The sequence below is a fragment of the Protopterus annectens genome, chromosome 2.part1, assembly GCF_019279795.1.
Source record: "Protopterus annectens isolate FY-2018-M chromosome 2.part1, PAN1.0, whole genome shotgun sequence".
Classification (NCBI taxonomy): Eukaryota; Metazoa; Chordata; order Ceratodontiformes; family Protopteridae; genus Protopterus; species Protopterus annectens.
This window is the reverse complement of record NC_056729.1, coordinates 1,459,850,858-1,459,875,239: the sequence shown is the minus strand read 5'-3', so window position 1 is coordinate 1,459,875,239 and position 24,382 is coordinate 1,459,850,858. Positions and strand designations below refer to the sequence as shown.

Genomic DNA, 24,382 nt, shown 5'->3' with positions numbered 1-24,382 from the left:
TGTCTTGGAAGACTGCTTTTTATTGGCTGTTACTTCTGCTAGAAGGGTATCTGAATTACAGGCCCTCATGGCAGTGGAACCTTTTCTGATTTTTCACAAGGACAGAGTTTCCTTACGTACTAATCCTACTTTTCTGCCTAAAGTGATTTCTAATGTGGTATTGAACCAATCTATACATTTGCCTACTTTTTATGCTGACCCCCAAAATGAAGGGGAAAAAGTTTTGCATTCTTTGGATGTACATAGGCAGTTAAGGTATTATTTGTTCAGAACCAAAGAGTTCAGAAGATCTCAACAATTATTTGTTTCGTTTGCTTTGACTTCACGAGGGAAAGCTGTCTCGAAACAAACTATTTCCAAGTGGATTGGCCATTGTATTGCTTTTGTTACTCTCATCATGGAAAGGAGGTTCCAGTTGGGATCAGGCCTCATTCTACTAGGGCTACGGCCACCTCTACTGCTTTTTGAGAGGGGTAGCTACTAAAGACATTCTAGAGGCAGCTACTTGGAGTTCTGTACATACCTTTACAAAGCATTATCATTTACCTCTTTATTCTAGGTCTAGGGCTGGGTTTGCCACTGCAATCTTACAGGACATGTTAGCAGCTCCTAATGCTATTTAGTTGGCCAGCCTCCCTTTTTTCCGTTGCTCTGGGATTCTACCCATATGTAAGGACTGCAGCAATGGGAGACGAAGAACATAGTACAGTTTTGTACCTACCATAAATGTAGATGTTCGAGGATCTCCATTGCTGCAGTCCAATTTTCCCTCCCTCCTTCCCCCCTTTTCTTTTTAAGTTGGGGTTTGGGTGGTGTTTTTTGCATTCTGACGTCTGAGGCAAGAAAGACTGAGGTTATGGCGTCAGTCATGCGCATTTGTACTGGCACGTACTGATGTCAGTCTCAGGCGCCGATGACCGACGCCGGTTCTAGCCCTTTGGTATTCGGGCCGATTGTGGACAGCGGAATACCCATATGTAAGGACTGCAGCAATGGAGATCCTCTAACATCTACATTTATGGTAGGTACAAAACTGTACTTTTTCCAAGGATACAGATTCCACTTCCACACCTTACCAACCCCAAACGGTTGGCCAGACCTACCCCCAAATCAATGGGCAGAGGCTCAGCAGCAAGTTCTGTCTCTACTAAGTATCAGGGCTATTCAACCTGTCCCAGCAGAAGAAAGGGGACAAGGTTTGTACTCAAGACTTTTCCTGGTACCCGGAAAAGATGGCTCCTGGCGTCCTATCCTGGACCTCTCTATTCTAAACACCTTTTTGGTAATCCCAAAATTCAAAACGCTAACACTTCAACAGCTGCTTCCTATGCTAGGCAAAGATGCCTGATTGGCAACCTTAGACTTAAGGGAAGCTTACCTGCACATTCCAATAAGGGAATCTTGCAGAAAATACCTACGCTTCACAGCAGGCTCCATGCACTATCAGTTCTCTGCACTTCCCTTTGGCTTATCTACTGTGCCCAGGGTATTCACAAAGTGTATAGCTCCAGTCATTGCATTTTTCAGGCAAAGAAATATTAAAATGTATCCATACCTGGACGATTGTATAATTCAGGCAGAAAACCAGGGCATGCTACTAAAACATCTGACATTTGTAAAGAAACTTCTAACCTCATTGGGGTACACCATAAATGAAAAGAAAACTCATCTAGTACCCTGCCAACAAATTGTATTCCTGGGAGCAAGCTTGAACACAACTTGAAGATAGCTTACCTCATGCCAGAGAAACAATTTTATTTGACAGCCTACTTCAAACTACTGGCCACAAAAACCCAGCCATCTGCAAGGAAAATTCTGCAAGTCCTGGGGTTCATGGCCTCTTGCATTCTACTAATTCCATATGCAAGACTGCATATGAGGAAACTACACTGGTATCTAAAAATCCTATGGTGTCAACACTCTCACGACCTGGAATCAATGCTTCCTATCATTCCTTGTATAAAGACAGAGTTCCTTTGGTGGGCAGAGGCCTGCTACCACAACAAGGGGCTCCCATTCACTCTACCTCCTGCCGCATCAGACTATGCATGGGGGGCTCACTTGGCAGTGCATTCATGGCAAATGGGATCCAAGTCAAATGCACCTGCATATCAATCAAAAAGAAATGTTAGCTGTACAGAATTCCCTGACATCCCTCAAGGACCACATTCTTCCAGGACAATTATTGATAAAGACAGACAACACCACTGTTATGTGGTACATAAACAAGCTGGGGGGGAACCCACTCATACCCTCTCTGCAGACTAGCCATTGCTCTGTGTAACACAGCCTTGAGCTACCAAGTTCACCTACAAGCTCAATTCCTGCCAGGCAAGCTAAATTCACTGGCGACGACCTAAGCAGAAATCTCATGGATCCACACAAGTGGAAACTGGAACCAAAGATATTCAACCTTTTGAGAAACAAATGGAGGAATCCAGAGATAGACCTGTTTGTCTCCCCTCAGAACTACCAATTGGACAAATTCTGCACAAGGACTTCCCACAGTCAAGCTTGGAAAGTGGATGCCCTGTCCTTCACCTGGGAAAGCCTCTCAGTTTATGCCTTTCCCCCTCTGCTTCTCCTCTTGAAAGTTTTGCTAAACAGGACAAACCAAGGACGATACTGATTGCACCAGACTGGCCACGCCAGCACTGGTACCCTCTCTAGCGCAGTATGTCACTGCTGGAACCATGGCACCTGCCTCAGACCCTTTCCCTGCTGTCCCAGCAGGAGGGCCAGATTCTGCACCCTCAGCTTCAAACCCTGAACCGTGCAGCCTGGCTAATTCCTTGAGCATCCCTCATCCAGTGCTAGACGTCATTCTGGAAGCAAGGAGGCCTAGTACTAGAAAATCCTATGCTGAAAAGTGGAAAAGATACTGTTCCTGGAGCCAGACTCAGGGGATGGGCACAACAGTGCCCAGCTTACTGTTTATTCTTCACTACTTAACAGAGATGCTCCACAAGGGCCTTTCATTCTCATCAATTAAAATTCATGCCTCTGCCATTTCAGCACATTATAATACTGAACCCACCCCTCTTCTCTCACCCCCTGCTAAAGCAATTCCTCATAGGGGCCAAAAATTTAAGGCCTCCCAGGAGAACCCCTACTCCAGCCTGGGACCTTAACTTTGTATTGGAAAAGCTCACTCTACCTCCTTTTGAGCCAGCTGCAACTGCAGAGTTGAAATTCCTTTCTTGGAAAACAGCCTTCCTTCTAGCCATCACTTCAGCAAGAAGAGTGTCTGAATTACAGGCCCTCATGGCAGTGGAGCCCTTCATCATCTTCCATGCTGACAGGGTGTCCCTCAGGACCAATCCTTCCTTTATGCTCAAGGTGGTGTCTAGTGTAATCAGTCCATTCATTTGCCTACTTTTTTCCCAAATCCACAAAACAAAGGAGAATGAATACTGCACTCTTTGGATGTGCACAGACAACTTAGATTCTATTTGGACAGGACTAAGCCTCTCAGAATATCTGAACAGCTGCTAGTTGGCTTTTCTGCAGGGGCAGAGGGGAAGACCATTTCAAAGCAAACCATTTCTAAGTGGATAGGCCATTGCATTCATTTCTGCTATAAGCACCATGGAAAACCTACACCACTGGGGATAAGATCACATTCCACCAGGCCTACATCTACCTCTGTAGCCTTTCTCAGAGGTGTCCCTACCAGGGACATCCTAGAAGCTGCTACTTGGAGCTCTGTACATACCTTCACCAAGCATTACCACATGCCTGTGTTATCTTTCGACTTTTCTCGGTTAGGGGTCGCCACAGTGGAACTCTGAGCCACTAATGATTGGCAGTCGATTTTTTATGGTGCCGAGGTGCCAGCCCGACGCCCAACCTTCAACGAAGGCACGCCCATTCACGCATGTCTTTCGAACGGCACTCCACGGGGAGGACATGCATACTCCACACAGAAGGCGCTCCAGCCGAGAATCGAACGGGAGAACCTCTTGCTGTGAGGCGACACTGCTACCACTGCACCACCGTGGCACTACCATTTTTTTCTAAATTCAGAGCTGGTTTTACAACTGCAGTTTTGCAGGGCTTAATAGCTGGTCCTAATGCCCTCTAACTTCCTCCTCCCTTCCTTAGCTTTGGGAATCAACCCAAATGTAATGACTGCAACAGTGAAACACGAAGGACATTGTACAGTTGTGTACACTTAGCATAAATGTAGATGTTCGAGTGTATTCACTGTTGCAGTCCTGGTTACCCTCCCTCCAGCCCCCTGACTTCTCTTGGCTATACCTTTCTTCTTGTTTATTGTATTTCAGCTTTTTGGTGTGTTTGCTTTTTTGTTGGAGGTATAATCTAACATATAATTGCATTCCATTATGGGGGCACCTGACATCTGGGGCAAGAAAAACTGATGTAATGGCGTCTGCTGCATTTTTTATACCTCTGATGACCTGATGTCATGGAAGAAGAGACTGCATCCGATGCAGGAATCCAAGACTGATATTCAGGCCGACTGAGGGCTACCTGCAGGCAGATAACCCAAATGTAATGACTGCAACAGTGAATACACTCAAACATTTACATTTATGGTAAGTGTATGCAACTGTACTTTTTAAGGCAAAATACCAATGGGAAAGCCCCAAACTGAGCCTTTCTCCAGCAGTCCCCAACTCCAGTAGAACCTGAGCTACTTACTTCTGCCACAAGGATGCAGGGAGGCCCTCTTAATGTAAGATGGCTGGTTTAGCGCACAGTGATACCAAGCAGTCTGGATTCAGCAAGTCTGAATCTAGCCTGTGCTATAAAAGGCAGTAGTACAGAATTAGTATGTGGCCTTATTATTTTAGAGTGACTTTTTGTCAGTAACATTTGGTTCTTTTGCTTCAGTACTTGGTTCACCAGCCAGAATCAGAGCTGACTTGGGTTTTCACCTCTTGTGGTTGTGTTTCATGCAAGTTGAGGTCAGATTCATTATCTGCCTAAACAGCAACTGTAGCTGTAGTGCTTTGCGCTTTTAAAACTTAACATTTTATCAGACATAAACACTTGAGTTTAAAATCTGTTGGTTATGACCTTCTGTGTACGGTTTGTAATAGGTTTACAAACATGAACTGGAAAGTCCTTATCCTGCAAGTCCTGTAAGTAAAAAAAGAAATTATCCATTCCATGCCAAGAGCCCTAACCCCCTCTTGAAAGTGATGGCGAAATTGATCAAAATGTTAAAAAAAAAAAAAAAAGTTCATTACGTAGTTGTACTGAACTGAAACAGAGATTGTTGCTATACTTGCAGACAATAAGCTTTAAATGCTGCCAACACATTAATGTTCTTAAGGAGCTGACAAAAGCTGCCTTGATTACCAGCAGAGTACCTTGTCCTATAAAAGACAGGCTTATGGTACTAGAGTATTAAATTTTGTTCATCAACAAAGCCTACTAAAGTACATGCTTTTTCCAGTAAAATGGAAGAACCGGGTACACTAGATTAAACTGCCTCTACTAAACAAGCTGTTTGTTGATCCCAGTATCAAATTATATGCCCCAAAGCTGAAGCCAAAACAAAGATGTTTGTTCAAATAAAATAAAAAGTAAAGATTCCAGAATGCCAAGTGTTCATTTATGCCATTGCAAGATGGTCAAAAGCTGTCTTACAAAGTGAGTACTCTGTCTTCTAGAAAGGTAGGCCAAGTTTATTTTTCTGCAGAGGGAAAATAAGGCCAAATACTTAAAAGGAAAAATCAGTAATTACACAGGTTGTACATTAATTGCAAAATATTTTAAATGTAGCTGTTATAAACACATACTGCCACTGCTGTTAACCCACCAGTTTTGCTAACCTGTCTTGTTTTGCCTCAGTGCAAAGCCATGCATTTGAAACTTTGGGTAGTGCACGTCATGTACAACCATGCAAAGTTCTCAACTGCTTGCATTTGGAGCTATTCAAATAGATATAGACCCTGGGTGGGCCAGGAACAGAATCAGTGGACTTCTGTGGAGTTTTATAACAATATTAAAGTGCTTTCTGGGGGAGGGAATATAATGAAGCATCACCACAGTCCACAGGGCTAAAGCAGAACTCTTGATACCTCACTACTGTGTGTTCAGCACTTTCCCCAGAATAGCTACAAACCAAGAGCATGGCTCCTACAAGTGCTGCAAATGTCTGACTAGTGTGGGCACTTGATTTTCTCCACAGGGTCTACAACATTACATGAGCAGAAAAAAAAAGAATGTTACCATAGAACAGCTTGCTCCTGTAGCCATTTAAATGGGTGTGATCCCTGGGCAAGACAGGAGCAGAACCATTTCACCATTAGGAAGTTAATGTGGCCTCAGGAAAAAAAGTAAAGCATGCTCAACAGTCCACGTAGATCTAACGCACTGCCATTTCAGGTGAACTCCTAGGAGTTTGAATTTTAGACATAAATCAAAATGGTTGAGATGGATACTTGTAATCTGAGTAATACTGGAAGTGTTGAGGTTTATCTGACTTGGTTGAAAAAACATTTTATGTTTGAGGATATGTATGTATGTGTGTGTGGTACTTTATTGCACTTTTTTTTCAGCTTATTGTTGCCAGGCAATATACAAGAGGGTATGGCTTGAAAAACAAAATAGCATTGAGTTGTATACCTGGGATGTATTTTTGTGGTATTGTTAACCTTTGCTTGCTTACTTATGCAAGTTGTTATGGCAGTAATCGTAACCCATATAGTACGTAGAAGCAGAGTTTACAGTTATGTCCTACTGCTTCAAGCAGCCAACCTTATGGAACAAGTATTGAATGAATAATGATACAAAATAGTGAAATATTCTGGTAGTCTGTATTTGGCTTTTACTTTTTCCTCATTGCCTGATATCGGAGAGTAGTTTGTGAAAATATCAAAACCAAAATGTTGTGTTTTGCTTCCTACAGTGAACAGTTTATATACAGTAAACTATTTAAAAAATGAAGTGTAATGCTAGAATAGGTGATAGTCTACATCCGTATACAAACACATAGCTAGATATTTAGAATTGTTTAAAATTAAGTGACATAGTCCTACTTTATATATGGCCATTAGTTCTCACCACTTGGTATTAAAAAGCAGACTTTGTCAAACCATCAAGACCATAATTCTGCTCGTTTCTCCATGGTTATTTTTTTGTCTGTAGTAAATCAGTTTTATTTAAATAATAATTTATAAAACATGAACTGCAAAAACAAGAATTTGTGAATTACTGCATTCACATGCCATTACTGCAGCAAGTTATGTTTGGAAGTATGTAAAACAGTGGATATTCTTCCTGCCTGTGTTTTGCTATTACTCCTGACTGTCTGTTATCAGAGAAAAGCTGCTGTGAAAACACCAGGAATATAGTACTGCATGTTCTTTTCCCATGATTTTTTCTTAAAAGTGCATTTGGCAGTATTTTCAGTACAGACTTTTGAGATGCTTTATTTCACTGGACTCCATTGCTGTACTTTGCTTAGCCAAATAGATAAATCATTCAGCTGTGCAAAGAGCTGCCTCACAGTGTTCCCCAGTACTGTAAGAAAAAAAATATACTGCCCCCTGCATCCACATATAGACTGTGGATGAAATATTTACAGGCATGCAAGGTAAACTGAACATTGCTGTTGCCTGTATTTGGCTATTACTTACTATCGGGTATCAGATGTGAACAGTTCAGAAAATATCAGGACCACAGTGCTTTTTGTTGCTTACCCATAATTATGTCTTTAGGACATATGCATGATAGAATTAATACAGCCTCCAGATGTGACATTTTACTGGACCTACTGCTGTATGTTTGCATGACTGCACAGCTGAATACTGTATTCAAAGATGAGCACCATGGGGCCGTTTAAGGCAAACTGTTTGTTTCAGAAACAACATTTTGCTCTTGGAACACTGCTTTCATTAATGCATCTTTGTGGTTGAATTAATACAACCTCCAGAGGCTGTACTTTGTGGTTTGAATGTGTACAACATTCAGCAATACAAAAGCCAGGAAAATAAGACAGCCTGTGTTCCACAGTACTGTACTTTTTGTTCAGAGCATCAGTGGTAGCCTTCTACTTTTGGAAATATTTTGCTTCTGGGTTTAAAAATATACTTTACTTTGCTTTCACTAATGTACCTTTGCATGTTTGAATGAGTTTCCTAATACTGTACTTTGCATGGTTGAATATACAGTATTGTACCTTGCAAAGTGCTGTATCACTTAACAAGTGAAGTGTTCCACAATATTATATTATTTGCCTCAGTGGACTACTCTGGCAGCTTTTTCCTTCAGGCTTGGTTTACATTTGCTAACACACTGCAGTACTCCTGTAAGTGAATAGATTAAATCATGATTGCCAAAACACAGTATAAAATCTGTTTTAGAAACATGTTGATGGTGGGGCTTTTTTTCAGTTTTTTTTTTTTTTTTTACAGTACAGCATACCTTCACCTCATTAGTATTTATTAATAACATTTATAAGCTCATTAATATTCACAAAGCTGTGCTTTCTTCCTACTTTTGTGTATCAACAACAGATCATATCACTTTTAGTCCATTTGCATACTGGCCTACCACAGTTACTCTCCTACTGAAGAAATGTTTCTTATGTGCACAGGCAAGCATTGTGATGATTATGCACTTGCATTCCAAATACTTGTTTTTTTCATTGTTTATATGTATATTTGGTTACTTGAAAAAAAAAGTACTTCTTTGAGTGTCATTTTCCATTACATGCCACAGTCTGAAGTACATGCGTTGCTAGGGGTAAAGCTTCTAGATAAAGAGCACACTGAACCAACATTTCAAAACAGCATGGTCACACTAAAATGCTGGCCAATATAAATAGTTTCTGTAAAAATGGAAATGAACAGGTAGCAGTTGACATTTTAGTAGCTGTTTATTTTTTTGATTCATCAATGGTTTGAGTGTTCTTTATTATAGTACATAAAAATGTAATCTGTCTGAATTCCATCAGATACAGTTTGATACTTTACATATTTTAAACGGTAATTGTCCTGTTTTTAATACAGGTATGTGAAGAAGCAAGATGTCCCAATGTTGGAGAATGTTGGGGTGGGGGAAATTATGCAACTGCCACAGCTACAATTATGGTAAGTTTTAATGAAGACTAAACAGTCATTAATAAAACTAACAGTTCAGTCTAATATGATATCTTCAAAGCTTTACTTAAGACTTCACCTGATACTAGAGTCTTGCCCAGATTGTCAACTGTTACAACTACTGCATTTCCAATTTAGGCTGTTTTCTTTTTTCTGTTAAGCTTCCATGCTAGAGGGTACCCCCCCAGTATCTGCTGACGCACTTTGCTGTGCCTTGCTGGAGTGGGAAAGAGTACCTAGCTTTGTCATTTCATTTGTTGCTGCACACGTCAGCTCTTAAACTGTACTTCTTAGACATATTACAATTATCAAATTGTGTAAAGAGCTGGCCACTAACCAAGACACGCACCAGCATTTTTACTGTTTGGGGGGGTGGCGAGCACAGTATGGAAGACTGGCAACTTCAGTTCCTCCTTCCTTATTCCAGCACTCCGACTTCATATTCTTCCACTTCAGCAAACCCTCACCAAGTGACTTTGACTACATTCCAAGAATTCTTGTTTAGATAAAATCTCAGTATCCGCTTACTAAAGTATGTACCACTAAATGTCCTTCTGTTGATATGCTGCAGTATTCATCACATATGGGAGTACCCCTCCTGCTAACTCATATGTCCGGCCAGTATACAAGAGTCTAAATGCTACTGCTAGGTATGTGCGGTGCCGCACATCCTCATTTGTACATCGCCCATAAAGGGTCGTTGGGTATAAAGCAGAAGTCAGCACATACCAGCCTCAGAACATTTCTGCCACCTGTCCGATCGCCTTCTCCAGATATTTGCTCAGCAGATTAGTGTTGAAATTGTGGTTCAGATAAGTACCCCACTGAGTTTATTCTTTTCCATTTTCTTGTCTTTTTTTCTGCTGCTTTGCTGTGTGGTGATTTCATGTCAGCTAGGAAGGGCAAGTGTCAGTGTGGAATGTATACTGCATAAAACAAAAAATGAGGAAACTTCTCTGTGTGGAGGATTTAAGATTCCCTAGAGTTTCTTAGAGTTCAGGCACTTAATACAAACCATACTGCGAATATCCCACCTAATAACAGGTGGGAAAAATATATTTTTTAAGAACTTTCCAAAGTGTAAATTCATTGATGAAAGTAGGGAATGACAAGCTAGTTCAAGTCAAATCTTTATTATAAATGCACAAACAAGCAATCCAAATAGTAGCTGAAAAACAGAGTAAAGTATAGAAATTCACCTTTCCATTTGTATACCTGTTTAAAACCATATTTAAAACCGTATTTAAAAGCATGGGAGTGGTTTACTAGGGTAGCTCTGTTGTAAAAGATAATTAGCATGGTGGTGCTGCGGTAGCGTTGTCACCTCACAGTAAGACACTGTCCGGTTTGATTCTCAGCTAGAGCGTCTTCTGCGTGGAGATATGCGTGAATGAGCGTACCTTCGTTGAAGGTTGTACGTCAGGGCTGGTAACTCGGCACATAAAAATCAACTACCAATCATTAGCGGACCGGAGTACCGCTGTGGCGACCCCTAACCAGTGAAAAGCCGAAAGACAACAACAACAACTACTTAAATACCCCCCCCCATACATTAGTGTGATATTTGACACAATGCTGCCCTACTTCAAGTTGTGTGATTCCAGGCTATGTCAAACTAAACTAAAATTTAAACTAAAAATTATACATTAATAATTGCTAAAACTTCCTGAAAGCATTTCATTGTAGTATCAAGATTCCCCATAAAGACACTCATGACCTTTGTTTGTTCTGTCTAGGTGCAGACCATGACCATACCACCTGTGATGTTTGTAAATCGTTCATTCCCAAAACTCTAAGGAGCCATCTGGCTTCACTTAAATTGTACTTGGAGAATCAGCATCTTAAGCACCTAGCATGGGAGATGGAGGTGACCTCTGGTCCTTCAGATGAGTCTCAAACTAAAAATGCCAAGAAATCTCCGTCTGATCTACCAGCTGTGTCCTGTCTCTTGGGCATCCCTCCTGAGGCTGACGTAGTCCCGGAGGTCATTCTGAACACTGTGGATGTCCCTTTGGTGGATACCACAGTGGAAGCCCTGAAGGAGTCTGCCAGCATGTCCAAGAGGGAAGTACAGGCATCAGATATGGACAAAAAGAGGGAACCACATCTCATTATTTCCGAGGGGTCGTCAAGGTGTCACTCAAATTACCGTGCTTGAGGATGTACTTACTGACTTAGTCAAATATAGGCAGATGTCGGGCTCTTCCACATTCCATCACATGGAAACCCCCAAAAAGAAAAAAATGAAGACTAAACATGCGTCTCCTTTCCACGAGAACAACCTCCTGACTGGCAGGCTTTTTCCCAAAGCCTTTTTAATGCCTTTATGGCCCTGCACCAGTCCTCACCTTCCTCTGTCCCTCTACAGTCCTTTTTTCCCTCCTCTGCTTTCAGAAGGATAGCTGCAGATTCCTCCTCAGATGAAGAGGAATCCTCTGATGCTGAATCATTAGCCTATTCCACCCAGCTAACTTCACCCCTAGGGTATGGCTCCCCAGAAGAGGAATCTAATGGGACAGATTCCCCTGGGGAAGATATTTCCTTTGGAGAATCTATCCAAAAAATGAAAGAATTTTTCAAATGGAACTGCTGCTAAGTCTCAGATATTCAAAAGCAGGATTATGACCTCTTGTAGATGGATTCTCCATCACCATGTGCTATTCCCCCAGTTTTGCCTGCATTCCTGGATGCATCTACTGCTGTTTCCAAGTGTTCAGATTCACAACATCCTGCTCCCAAGTGCCCAGACAAGTTCTATAAGGTACCTGAAGATTACAAGTTCCTATTTAAAGCTCGTCTGCAGACCCAGCTGCCATTTCTATCTCTGCAGACAAGGCCTTCAAGTTATTGCCCTCTACTTCTTTACTGCCCTCTGATAAAGAGAGCAAGGTTATGGAGAGGCTGGGGGAAAAGGTCTACATCTCTGCTACCCTGGCCCTCAGGGCAATTAATTACCAGACTCACAAGGCCAAATACTCTCTGGGCCTCCTAGCTGATGCAAGGAAGGTCCTTTCTGAGCTTCCAGATTCTCCTACCAAGGCAAAACTGGCTGCCATTCTTAACTCCTCTGCACAGGTTAAGAGGCATTTTATCTAGTGCAGTTATGATGCTGCAGATACCTCTGCTAGGGCAGCGGCCTCTGGGTCGGTCTTAAGGAGATATTCTTGACTCGGGTTGCAACCCCTGCCCGATGACTTTAAGGCCAAACTCTTGGATGCACCTCTGGATACTAAAACCTTGTTGATGGGTAGCTCGGCTGCAGAACTGTTCAAATCCTTACAGGCGAAAGGTAAGGAGCTGTAGGCTCTGAAGCATATCCTGGTTTCTCCTGTTTCCAGGTTCCAAAGGAACTATCCTACAAAGATGGCCTTTATTAGGAAACTGGTCTTTCCTCATTCTTCTAAAAGCAAGAGAGGACCTAAGAAACAAGCTTCTTCCAAATCTTCTTCCATTCCTGTTCAGAAACAGCCCTTTCAGTCCCAATCTAAACCTGGTAGCCTGTGACTACCTGCCTCCAAGGCCATCCATTCCCCTTTCCCTTGGTCTTTCTCTCTCTCTTGGGATTTGGAGTCAGATCAACCTAGACTCTTGGGTCTTGTCCATTATCCAGAGAGGATATTTCATGGTTTTGGAAACCTTTTCCTCCTTCAGAGGCCTTCCTCAACCACCAAAGAATCAAATGACCCTCTTCCCTCAGGTAATTTCAGATCTTCTTTCTCAAGCAACTGTTAGAGGTCCCTTCTCCTCAACAAGGGAAAGGCTTCTATTCTGGGATGTTTTTGGTTCCAAGGAAGGATGGCCCCTGGAGACCCATTCTGGACCTTTCCTATCGAAACAACTTTCTGAAAGTCCCATCCTTTCAGATGCTGACTTTGCCCTCTCTTCCTCAAGCTTTCATGGTCTCGTTGGACATCAAAGACTCTTATCTTCACATCCCCATTCACCCTCAGTTCAGGTGGTTTTTACTTTTTTCTGTTGCTTCCTCTCATTTTCAGTTCTGTGCTTTGCCTTTTGGTCTCTGCAGTACCAAGGGTCTTCACAAAATGCTTGGCTCCTGTCATAGCATTCTGCAGATTGCAGGGAATTCAGATCTTTTCTTATCTGGATGATCTCCTTATCCATGCCCAATCTCCAGACCTTCTGCTAGAGTCTCTTTCCTTCACCATTTCCCTTCTAGAAAATCTAGGCTTCAGTATAAACTATCAGACGTCCTCTCTGACTCCTTCACAAGACCACATTATTCTGGGTCGCAGGATCCAAACAAACAAGATGCTGGCTTTCTCTACCCACAGAAAAGACGCTGTTCCTTAACCTCTTACTTCCAGAGCATTTTACCCCTCCCTTCCATGACCGCCAGTGACTTCCTATGCCTCCTTCTGGTGTCCCCCAGCCAGAAGTGACTTCCTATGCCTCCTTCTGGTGTCACCCACCCAGAGTCTGGTGGACCCCAGCCATTAACAAACTTTACAATAAGAGGAGAAAGCTATTACATGATAGAACAAAATCCATAAAAGGGAAGTCACCCCTGATCATTATTAGTAAAAAAATATGAGCACTCATAAAATCAACTAAGGCCAATTTTGAGAGAAAAATTGCCATGGATTCAAAGGGCAATCATAAGGCCTTTTTCAGCTATGTTAGGAATCTGGGTGGAAACTCCCAGATATGCTCAGAATTAGTCCAAAATGATACAAAAATCACTGAACCCACAGACATTGCCAACATACTGGCAGACAGGTTCAGTGCAAACTTCACTCCCCTCTCCCCCCCCTAAAGGAGAGATAACTATCCCAGCGGAGTGTAGCCTCCCAGACATCTCAAATGCGCAGGTGAAAGCTGCTCTCTCTAAAGCTAAAAACACAGCATCAATGGGACTGGATGGTGTCCCCGGCTGTGTGCTATACGAGCTAAATGAGGAATTAAACCCGCACATAAGGCAGCTGTTTAATCTCAGCCTTACCACAGGATACGTGCCCAAAGAGTGGCGTACGGCAACTGTGGTCCCACTCCACAAAGGCGGTGCCTCTATGGACCCTGGTAATTACCGCCCCATAAGCTTAACAAGTCTAGTCTGCAAAGCTATGGAGAGGATCATAATGGAGCTCATAAACAAAGATATAGGGGACTTGCAGACATTGGACCCGACCCAGTTTGGCTTCGTCAAGGGCAGATCATGCCTTTTGAACTTGGTCGACTTCTTCGAAACAGTCACCAAGGCCATTGATGAGGGAAAGGCAGTCCATACAGCCTATCTTGACCTTGGAAAGGCTTTCGACACAATACCCCACTCGGGTATTGTAGAAAAACTTACCAGCTTAAATGTAAACCCATATGTCACAAGATGGGTTGCAAACTGGCTTAAGGACAGAACCCACAGGGTTAGAGTTGCTGGCGCTATGTCAGACTCCAAGCCGGTCACAAGTGGTGTCCCACAGGACTCGGTCCTTGGCCCCCTATTATTCGGCATCTACTTCTCAGAAGTACAGGCCAACATGGGATGACTTTGGCTGACAAAGTTTGCAGACGACTGCAAACTGGGCGCCATAGTGGAAAGTGCATCGGACACGGATATCCTTCAGAAGGGACTCACGGAAACAGATAGCTGGTGCCAGAGCCATGGCCTGAAGTTAAATGCCAAAAAATGTATAGTCATACCCTTCGGGAAAAACAAGGTAACCCCAAGCTACCATATAGATGGCAATCCACTAAGCACAGAAGAGGTTATCAGGGACCTGGGGACCCAGGTTGACAGTGGCCTTTCTTTTGACACTCACGTTGCTAAAGTGGTTAGAAAGATCTTCTACATTGCCCACCTGATCATGAAGGGATTCACATCCAGATCTAGTGAGGTCATTGTTCCCCTGTACTCTTCACTTATCAGACCAATGATCGAGTACAATGCCCCATTCGGGATGTATCTCACCCGACATCTGCAGCAATTGGAGAGACCCCAAAAGTTCCTCACCAAAAGGATAAAGGGACTCCAAAATCTGTCATATGCTGCCAGATTGAAGAAACTCCAGCTCTATTCAGTCGCATACCGTCTGCTCAGAGGTGACATGTGCCTGACATACAAGGCCATGTCCAACCCAGAATTAATGGACATGCTCCACCTCAAAAAATCCAAATCCACCAAAACCACTAGAGCAAGCGACTTAAACCTTAGCACGGATATAAATAGGACATGCTGGAGGGATAGATTTATCACTCAGAGACTCCCTATGCTGTGGAATAAAATCCCGGTCCATGTGAGGCAGAGCATCTCGCTGGCTCTGTTCAAGAGAAATCTTGACCTGTGGATGGGAGATCGTAGGTTTACCCCGGGAATCATCTCTGTGTCACTGCTGGACAGAGGCACAACAAACTAATGGGCACAGTATTTTTTCATATAAGGGGTGGCGTAAGCCACAAAACTTTGGGCTAGGATTATAAATGCCTTAGGGCAGATAGCCTAGTATAAACCTATGAACCTCCTGCTGTTCATGGCATCTACTATTGCCATGCTCCCCTGGGCCAAACTACACATGAGGAAAATTCAGTGGTTTCTAAATACTCTTTGGCTGCAACACTCCCACACCCTGGTTTTCAAGATTCTACTGTTACCCTGTGTAAAAAAGGAGTTGGATTGGTGAATACTTCAGGTAAACAAAAATCTTGGTCTCCCCTTACAGTCCCGGTCCCCCCTCCCTTCCCTAGAGTTATTCATGGGCAATTCGGATACAAGCTAAGGCGGAACTCTACAATCCTGGAAGGTCAGGGATGTGTGGTCTATACACAGGCAAAGAAACATATCACTGTAAAAGAAGTGAGAGCCTTAAAATCTTCAAACCAATGCTTATGTAAGGGGGGCTGAGGTGGTTCATAGACAACACCACTGTTATGTGAACAGGCAGGGGGGAAACAAAGTCTTACCTCCTATGCAGACTGGCCCTATACGCCTGGGAGTTGGCCCTTCAAAACCAAGTCTCCTTTCAGGCAGTTTACCTTCCGTCTGCTCACAGTGTGGTGGCAAACTCATTAAGTAGGCCTGTGACCCAGTTCCACGAATGGATATTACACAGGGATATGTTTGTGGACCTGATCCATTGTTGAGGTACGCCTCGGGTAGATCTCTTTGCCTCCTCCATGAACAGACAACATCCAGAATTTTGCACCAGAGTTCCACGCCCCCTGGCATGGAAGGTGGACACTTTATCATTTTCTTGGAAGAAGATGTTTCCGCATGCATTCCCCCCTTACCTCTTCTCCAAAAGGTCCTACTGAAAATTCAGCAGGATCAACCAACAATCTTTCTGGTGACTCCTTTTTGGCCATGGCAGCAGTGGTCCCCCCTTCTCCTTCACTTAGCCAGGGCAATCATCACAAATTACCTCACAGGCTGGATCTACACACACAGGACAAGGGAACTCTGATACATCCACAGCTGTTAACTCTGAACCTGGCTCTGTGGGTGATAGGATTTTGATTTGCTTTAGACACCTATTTTCAGAGGTCATGCTTCAACTTCAGCAGTAGGCCAGAAAACCCACTACTAGGAAATCCTATATTTCCAAATGGAAAAGGTTTTCCATCTGGTGTCACAAGAAGGATTTACAGCCACTGTTGGTGGATGTCCCAGTGGTGTCTTATCTGTGTGAACTGATGAAAGGTGGCCTATCCTATTCAGTGAAGGCTCACCTTTCAGCTATCTCAACTTGTCTGCTTATGGTCCCTCCTCTTACCTCAAGGTTAGAGGTGAAATGTTTCCTTAAAGGTGTCCTTCATATTAGACCACCAATGAAACCAGTACCTCCTTAATCTCAACTTTGTGTTAGAGAAGCTTATGTTGGCACCTTTTGAGCACGCTAGCTCCTCTTCCCTGCAACATTGCACATGGAAAACAGTTTTGCTCATGACCATTGCATCTGCTAGAAGGGCCTCTGAGCTACAAGCTCTAATGTCTAGCCCCACTTCACAGTTTTCCACAGGGATAGAGTTTCCTTGCGAACCAACCCTTCGTTATTCCCAAGGTGGTTAGTGAGTTGTTCCTTAACCAGTATATCAGCCTTCCCACCTTTTTTCCTTCCCCTCAATCTAAAAGTGAGATAATCCTACATTATTTGGATGTGCACAGGCAACTTGGATACTACCTGAATAAAACCATTCCTATCTGAAAGTCTGAACACCTGTTTGTGTCCTACCACCCAAGAGTCCTGGATCTTCCAGTTTCCCAGCAAAGTGTTTCTTCTTTGATTTCTAAAGCTATCTGTTTGTGCTACTCAGCCAATGGCAAGAGCCTTTCTTCTCCAATGAGGGCACACTCCACTAGAGCAGTCTCCTCTTCTGGGGCGGCCTTCTTTAAAGGCTTGGATGCTTGTTCTGTCTTGGAGGCAGCTACCTGATCCTCTGTTCATACCTTCAAAAAACATTATAAACTAGATGTCCTCTCCAAATCCAGTGCTGCTATTACTAGGGCTCTTCTACATGGTTTTGTAGAAAAAGCTTCTGATCCTCCTCCATCCCAGCTTTCCCAAGCATGTGCTTTGACATTTTCCCATATGTGATGAACGCTGCAGTATAGTGGATATAAAAAGTGTACTCACCCCTGTTAAAATGCCAGGTTTTTGTGATATAAAAAGTAAATCAAAACTTTTCCCACCTTTAATGTGACCTATAACCTGTACAATTCAATTGAAAAACAAACAAATCTGTTAGGGGAAAAATGTAAAAAATAAAAAAAGTACAATAATCTGGTTGCATAAGTGTGCACACCCTTAAACCAATACTTTGTCGAAGCACCTTTTGATTTAATTACAGCATTCAGTCTTCTTAGGCAGGAGTCTATCAGCATGGCACATCTTGACTTGACAATATTTGCCCACTCTTCCTTGCAAAAGCACTCCAAATCCCTCAGATTGCGAGGTCATCTCTTGTGCACAGCCCTCTTGAAGTCATCCCACAGATTTTCTATTGGATTTAGGTCTGGGCTCTGGCTGGGCCATTCCAAAACTTTAGATGTTCTCTGTGTTTCACTGTTGCAGTCATTACATTTGGGTAATCTGCTGGCAGGTTGCCCTCAGTCTGCTTGAATTCCACAGGTCCTGCGTCAGTTGCTGTCTTCTCTTCCATGACGTCAAGTCGTCAGGGGTATAAAACATGCAGCCGACGCCATTTTCTTCAGTCTTTCTTGCCGCGCAGTGCCCAAAGCAGAAGCATTTCGCAAGTGCCGGTCAGCCGACTACTGAAATATTCACGTTTGAGTTTCAGAACCGAAGTCTTCAATAAAGCTAAGTACCCCATTGGGGAAACTTTTTTCTTGCTTTTTACCGATGTCAGAAAAAGTTAATAATTGTATTACTTGTGGGAAGCAAATACCTCATAAGGATTTCCATTTATACTGTATTCCTTGCCTAAGCCCTGATCATAACGTGCCTGGCTGTCTGTTTTGTGCTAGATTTAACCAACGCAGTATTAAGCGTCAGTATAGTTTTGCATCTAAGTATTTTGGAAACAGATTTAACTACTCAGAGATGTCGTCGGATAGCAATCAAACTACCGGAGTACATAAAAAACGCAAAGAAAAGTACAGAGACAGGCAGTCGAGATCCAAACCGACGACGAAGCTTCTCCTAAGCCATACGGCAGTTTGCAGATACTCGGTGAGGTGCTTTCGCAGCCCCTGATACCCATTACCTTCATGTCGCAGGCCTCTCCCGACTCCCATGTGGAGCCTGGCATGCCACAAGATACTCAAGGTATTGGACCGAAGGATATGTCTCCCTCGGATGGGTCCGGAGCCACTGAGCAGGCACCGGCTTCTGAGGGTGTATTCAGCCCTTAACATTTTTATATCAAACCGACGAAAGCTGCAAAACCAAAGGCAAAGACACCTTCTAAAACTAAAAAAACGACGCCTGAGCCACGTGCACAGGCCTCTATGCCTAAAAAAACAGATGATCAAAATGGCTGAAGACCTTATTACCTTGATTAGAGGTACCCATCCACCTCCAGATAAGAGGCCTAGGTAAGACACTGACTATGAATCTTCAGATCAGGTTTCTATTTCTTCTGATTCCTCTTCTGATCAGGAATTATCTTTACCTCCCTATGAGGATTCTGATGCTGAGGAGTGTATTCCATCTCCATCTCCTCCTGAGGATTATTCATTTGGAGAAACCTTGCATACTTTGAGGGCGCATTTTCACTGGGAGTGTCAAGACTTCTCAGAATCAAAAAAGAGGCTCAGGGATTTCCTCCTCCTCCCTCAGCACAAGCCTTTAGCCATTCCTCCTGTGTTAGACATTGTGGATGATGTTTTGTCGGTGTCAAGCCTGACCCCTGACTCTTTACTTCTGGCTCCCAGTAAGCCTGACAGGTATTACAGAGTCCCTGACTCTCATAAATTTTTATTTAGAAACCCTGCTGCTGATCCTGAAACTATTTCACAGGTTCCAAAGGGAGTTAAGGCCTCAACAGCAAAAAACCCTACCCCCTCCGACAGAGATTCAAGGGCGCTGGACAGATAGGGAAAAAATGTTTATACATCTGCAACCTTGGCAATCAGGGCCTTAAACTATCAATTTCCTATGCTTAAGTACCAACAACATGTTATGGGATTGCTGAAACAGAAAATTATGTTGATTTCAGAATGTGCAGAAAATAAGGAATTGCAGGAATTATTGCATGCAGCTGAACAAGTTGGAAAGCATACTTTGCAATGTGGTTTTGATTCTTTAGAGGCCTCCTGCAGGGCCGCAGTTACTGGATCTGTGATTAGGAGGCATGCCTGATTAAAGGAACAAAATTTGCCTGATCATGTTAAAGCTAAATTGCTAGATGCACCTTTACAGCAGGATTCTCATTTTGGTATTAAGGCAGAAGAGGTTTTAAAGAAAATGGAAGACAAAGCTAAGTCTATGCAAACTGTTAAATATTTCTTACAAGTGCAGCCACCTAGATTCAGTAGACACTGGCTTACAAAAAATTGGTCCTTCCCTGTTTCAAACAGAGCTCAAAGGAGCAAATCCAGATGCCCTAAGGGTTTCAGGTACGAGGCTCAAGACTCATATAGGTCAAAGCAATGGGGCACATCCACCTCCAAATCTGGAGGAGATAAAGCACAAACCTACAGAAAGCAATCCCAATGACTTCCCTCTGCCTACACCAAGCACTTATCTTTTGGCAGCACCCATAGGGGGAAAATTAGCACCTTTTGCTCAAAATTGGCAGTTAATAACCCAGGACAAGTGGGTACTGAACATCATATCACAGGGATACAGATTCCATTTCCACACTCTGCCAATGACAAATGGTTGTCCAGAACTGCCAAAAATCCAGTGGGCAGAGGCACAGAAACAGGTTACGTCCCTCATGGATATGGGGCCATTCAGACAGTACCAGAACAGGAAAAAGGACAAGGTTTTTATTCAAGACTGTTCTTGGTACCTGGAAAGGACAAGGCCTGGAGGCCAATACTGGATTTATCGATTTTGAACACATACCTAGACATTCCAAAATTCAAAATGCTGACTTTGCAGCAGCTTCTGCCCATGCTGGGCAAGAATGCTTGGTTGGTGACTTTAGACTTAAGAGGCATACCTGCATGTCCCAATAAGACATTCGTGCAGAAGATACCTCAGATTCAAGGCTGGCTTAATGCATTACCAATTTTCTGCACTGCCCTTTGGCTTGTCTACTGTGCCCAGGGTCTGTACAAAGTGCCTGGCACCAGTAATTGCATTTTGCAGACAAAGAAGTATTCAAATATATCCTTACTTTGACGACTGTCTCATTCAAGCAGAGAACAAGGACACTCTTCTACGACACCTGGTGTTTGTGAAAAGGCTACTAGCATGCCTAGGGTACACAATAAACGAAAATAAATCACAACTGGTACCCTCTCAAAAGATAACATTCCTGGGTGCAAGCTTGCATACAACTGCCCAGATGGCTTACCTCATGCCAGACAAACAAAGGCAACTGACTACTTACTTCAAACTAATGGCAATAAAAACCCAGTCTTCTGCAAGACAAATTCTGCAGGTTCTGGGCTTCATGGCATCCTGCATCGTACTAATTCCATATGCAAGACTGCATTTGAGGAAACTTCAATGGTACCTAAAAAGATTATGGAGTCAACATTCACACAGTCTGGAAATAATGATTCCTCTCATCCCCTGCCTGCAACAGTAGTTTCTATGGTGGGCAAAGGCCTGTCACCAAAACATGGGACGGCCCTTCACTCTACCCCCTGCCAGCCAAACCTTAACAACAGATGCATCAGATTATGCCTGGGGGGGCCCACATGGCAGAAAGATGCATTCAGGGCATATGGGCACCAAATCAAATGCATCTACATATCAACCAGAAAGAGATGCTAGCTGTTCAAAATGCCCAGCCTTCAAGGACTTATTTCATCCAGGACAACTACTGATTAAGACGGACAACACCACAGTCATGTGGTATATAAACAAGCAAGGGGTCACACACTCATACCCCCTTTGCAGATTGGCCATGGCACTGTGGGACACAGCTTTGACCTACCAAATACATCTTCAAGCTCAATTCCTGCCAGGAAAACAGAACTCTCTGGCAGATGATTTAAGCAGAAACCTTATGGATCCTCATGAGTGGAAACTAAATCCACAAGTATTCAGTATGATAACAGAGAAGTGGGGGAGCCCAGACATAGATCTATTTGCCTCTCCTCAAAATTATCAATTGAAAAGATTCTGCACAAGGACGTATCACAGACAAGCATGGAAAGTGGATGCCCTATCCTTCAGTTGGAAAAACCTGTCAATTTACGCCTTTCCTCCTCTGCCTCTTCTACCAAAGGTCCTCCTAAAAGTCAGACAAGAGAAGCCAAAGATGATATTAATTGCCCTGGACTGGCCCTGCCAATACTGGTACCCAGTCCTAAGGAACTTGTCTCAATACCCAGCTTGGACCTTGCCTCAAAGACCACAACTACTGTCCCAGCAAAACCATCAGATCCTGCACAATCAACTACAGACTCTGAACCTGGCAGCATGGCTAATCATGTAATCATACGAATGACACCTCTCAGTAAAGCTGTGATGGATGTCATTTTGGAAGCCAGAAGGCCTAGTACTAGAAAATCTTATGCTGACAAATGGAAGAGATTCTGTGCTTGGAATCAAGCACAAGGAACTGATACAGCAGAACCACATATTCCTCAGATATTACAGTACTTAACTGAGATGCTTGACAAAGGCCTATCTTTCTCATCAATCAAAATCCATGCCTCTGCCATTTCGGCTCATTACAATACAGAACCACCAATCTTTTCTCATCCTTTACTGAAGCAGTATCTTAGAGGAGCCAAAAACATAAGGCCTCCTAGAAGATCACCATTACCTGCATGGGACCTCAATTATGTGTTGGAAAAGCTCACCCTGCCTCCATTTGAACCAGCCGCTACCGCTGATATAAAGTTCTTATCATGGAAGACAGCTCTGCTGCTAGCAATTACTTCAGCAAGAAGTGTGTCAGAGCTACAGGTCCTCATGGCTGTAGAGCCTTTTATCATATTTTACCCAGACAGGGTGTCTCTGAGGACAAATCCTACTTTCATGCCTAAGGTGGATGTCCTTCAAGGATGCATCTGCAGTCATAACATATGGGTTGTCCTGCCTCAGGCAGCCCTTCGGTCGGCCGGATTCCAAAGTCTGGGTCTGGCCTCGGCTGATGTCGCACTTTCCCCGACGTCAGAGCGTCTGGGGTATAAAAGCATCAGCCGACGCCGTTTTCCTCAGTCTTTCTTGCCGCGTGGTGCCCGAAGCAGAAGCTGTTCGCAAGTGCCAGTCGGTCAGATCCAGAGATTTCAGCTACCGAAGACTTCGAAAAAAGCTAAGTACCCCATTGGGGACTCTTTCTTGCCTCAGCCGATGTCAGACAAAGTAAATAATTGTTTAACTTGTGGGAAACAAATACCTCATAAGGATTTCCATTCTTACTGCCTTCCTTGCTTAGGCCAGACCACGACGTATCGGCCTGTTTAGCCTGTGCCTCCTTCAACCGACGAACTCTTAGATGTTGGTCGGAGTTTGCAGAGGAGTTTTTTGGAGCCGCTTTTGCTTATAAAATGCCGTCGGAGTCTCCGACTTCGCATATGGTCAAAAAACGCAAGGAAAAGGACCGACACTCGCGGCCCGCGGTTTCGGCTGAAACCACGGCTAGGCCTACCGCGAGTGTCTCAGTTTCGGCCGAAACCGAATCCTCAGCAATTCCTTCTTCTGAAACCATACTTCCGACCACCGAGGCCCGAGAGGCCCCGGCTGAGTCGGCTTCAGAACTTCCTACCGAAGCTAGTGTTCAGGATTTGTCCGACACCATACCTTTGGACATTTCTACCCCTGCACGTGGGGCTGCTAGGCCCCCAGCTTCTATGTCCATTAAGGCCTTCTCTAGGGCTAAAGCTGCCAAACTTTCAAAAGCCTTACCTGCCAAATCTACCCCCAAAGGCCTTCCTCTAGTTCTCAGATCCTCAGCCTGGCTGAGGACCTTATCTCCTTAATAAGGGGTTCACAACCTCACCCAGACAGGGCCTCTCATCCCCCTCCAGACAAAAGGCCCAGGACTGACCCCTCTGAACCTCACTCCTCAGATGATTCCACGGATGGATCTGAGTTGTCAGACCACCAGGAAGGGGCTTACTCGCCTTATGAGGATTCAGATGCAGAGGAATCTATCCCTTCGGCCTCCCCTCCTGAAGAGTTTTCTTTTGGGGAGACTTTACACTCAATGAGAGAGCACTTTCAATGGCAAGGTCAGGATTTCTCTGATTCTAGAAAAAGATTACGGACCTTCTTGCATTTGCCTCAGCATAGGCCCTTAGCTATACCTCCTGTTCTAAATGTAATTGATGATGTGTACAATGATGTCAGTACAGCCTCTGACACTCTTCCTCCGGCCCCTGCCAAACCTGACAGATATTACAGGGTCCCAGATTCTCATTTCCATCTGTACAAAGCCCATTCTGCAGACCAAGAAACTATTTCTCAGGGCCCTAAAGGGGTTGCAGCCGCTACTGCCAAAAATCCCCTACCCTCTGAAAGAGAGTCTAGAGCTTTAGAGAGATGGGGTAAGAAGGTGTATACATCTGCAACTCTTTCTGTCAGGGCATTAAACTGTCAATTCCATATGATACAGTACCAAGAGTATTTGTTAGATGAACTGAATAAGAAACTTTCTTCTCCAGAACCCCTAGACCGTAAATCACTTCAGGATTTGGTACATAACTCACAGCAGGTTAGTAACCATTTCTTAAAATGTGGCTATGATGCACTGGAGGCTTCATTTAG

General features: G+C 43.6%; 1 protein-coding gene across 1 annotated transcript in view; it reads left to right on the top strand.

Annotated features, from left to right (window-relative positions):
- LIAS (lipoic acid synthetase) overlaps positions 1–24,382 on the top strand; it is a 917,328-nt gene that overhangs the window by 247,700 nt on the left and 645,246 nt on the right. Inside the window, exon 3 of the mRNA XM_044062935.1 lies at positions 8,988–9,068. Within this exon, the coding sequence (XP_043918870.1) occupies positions 8,988–9,068 (81 nt within the window). The remainder of the gene's footprint in view (positions 1–8,987; positions 9,069–24,382) is intronic.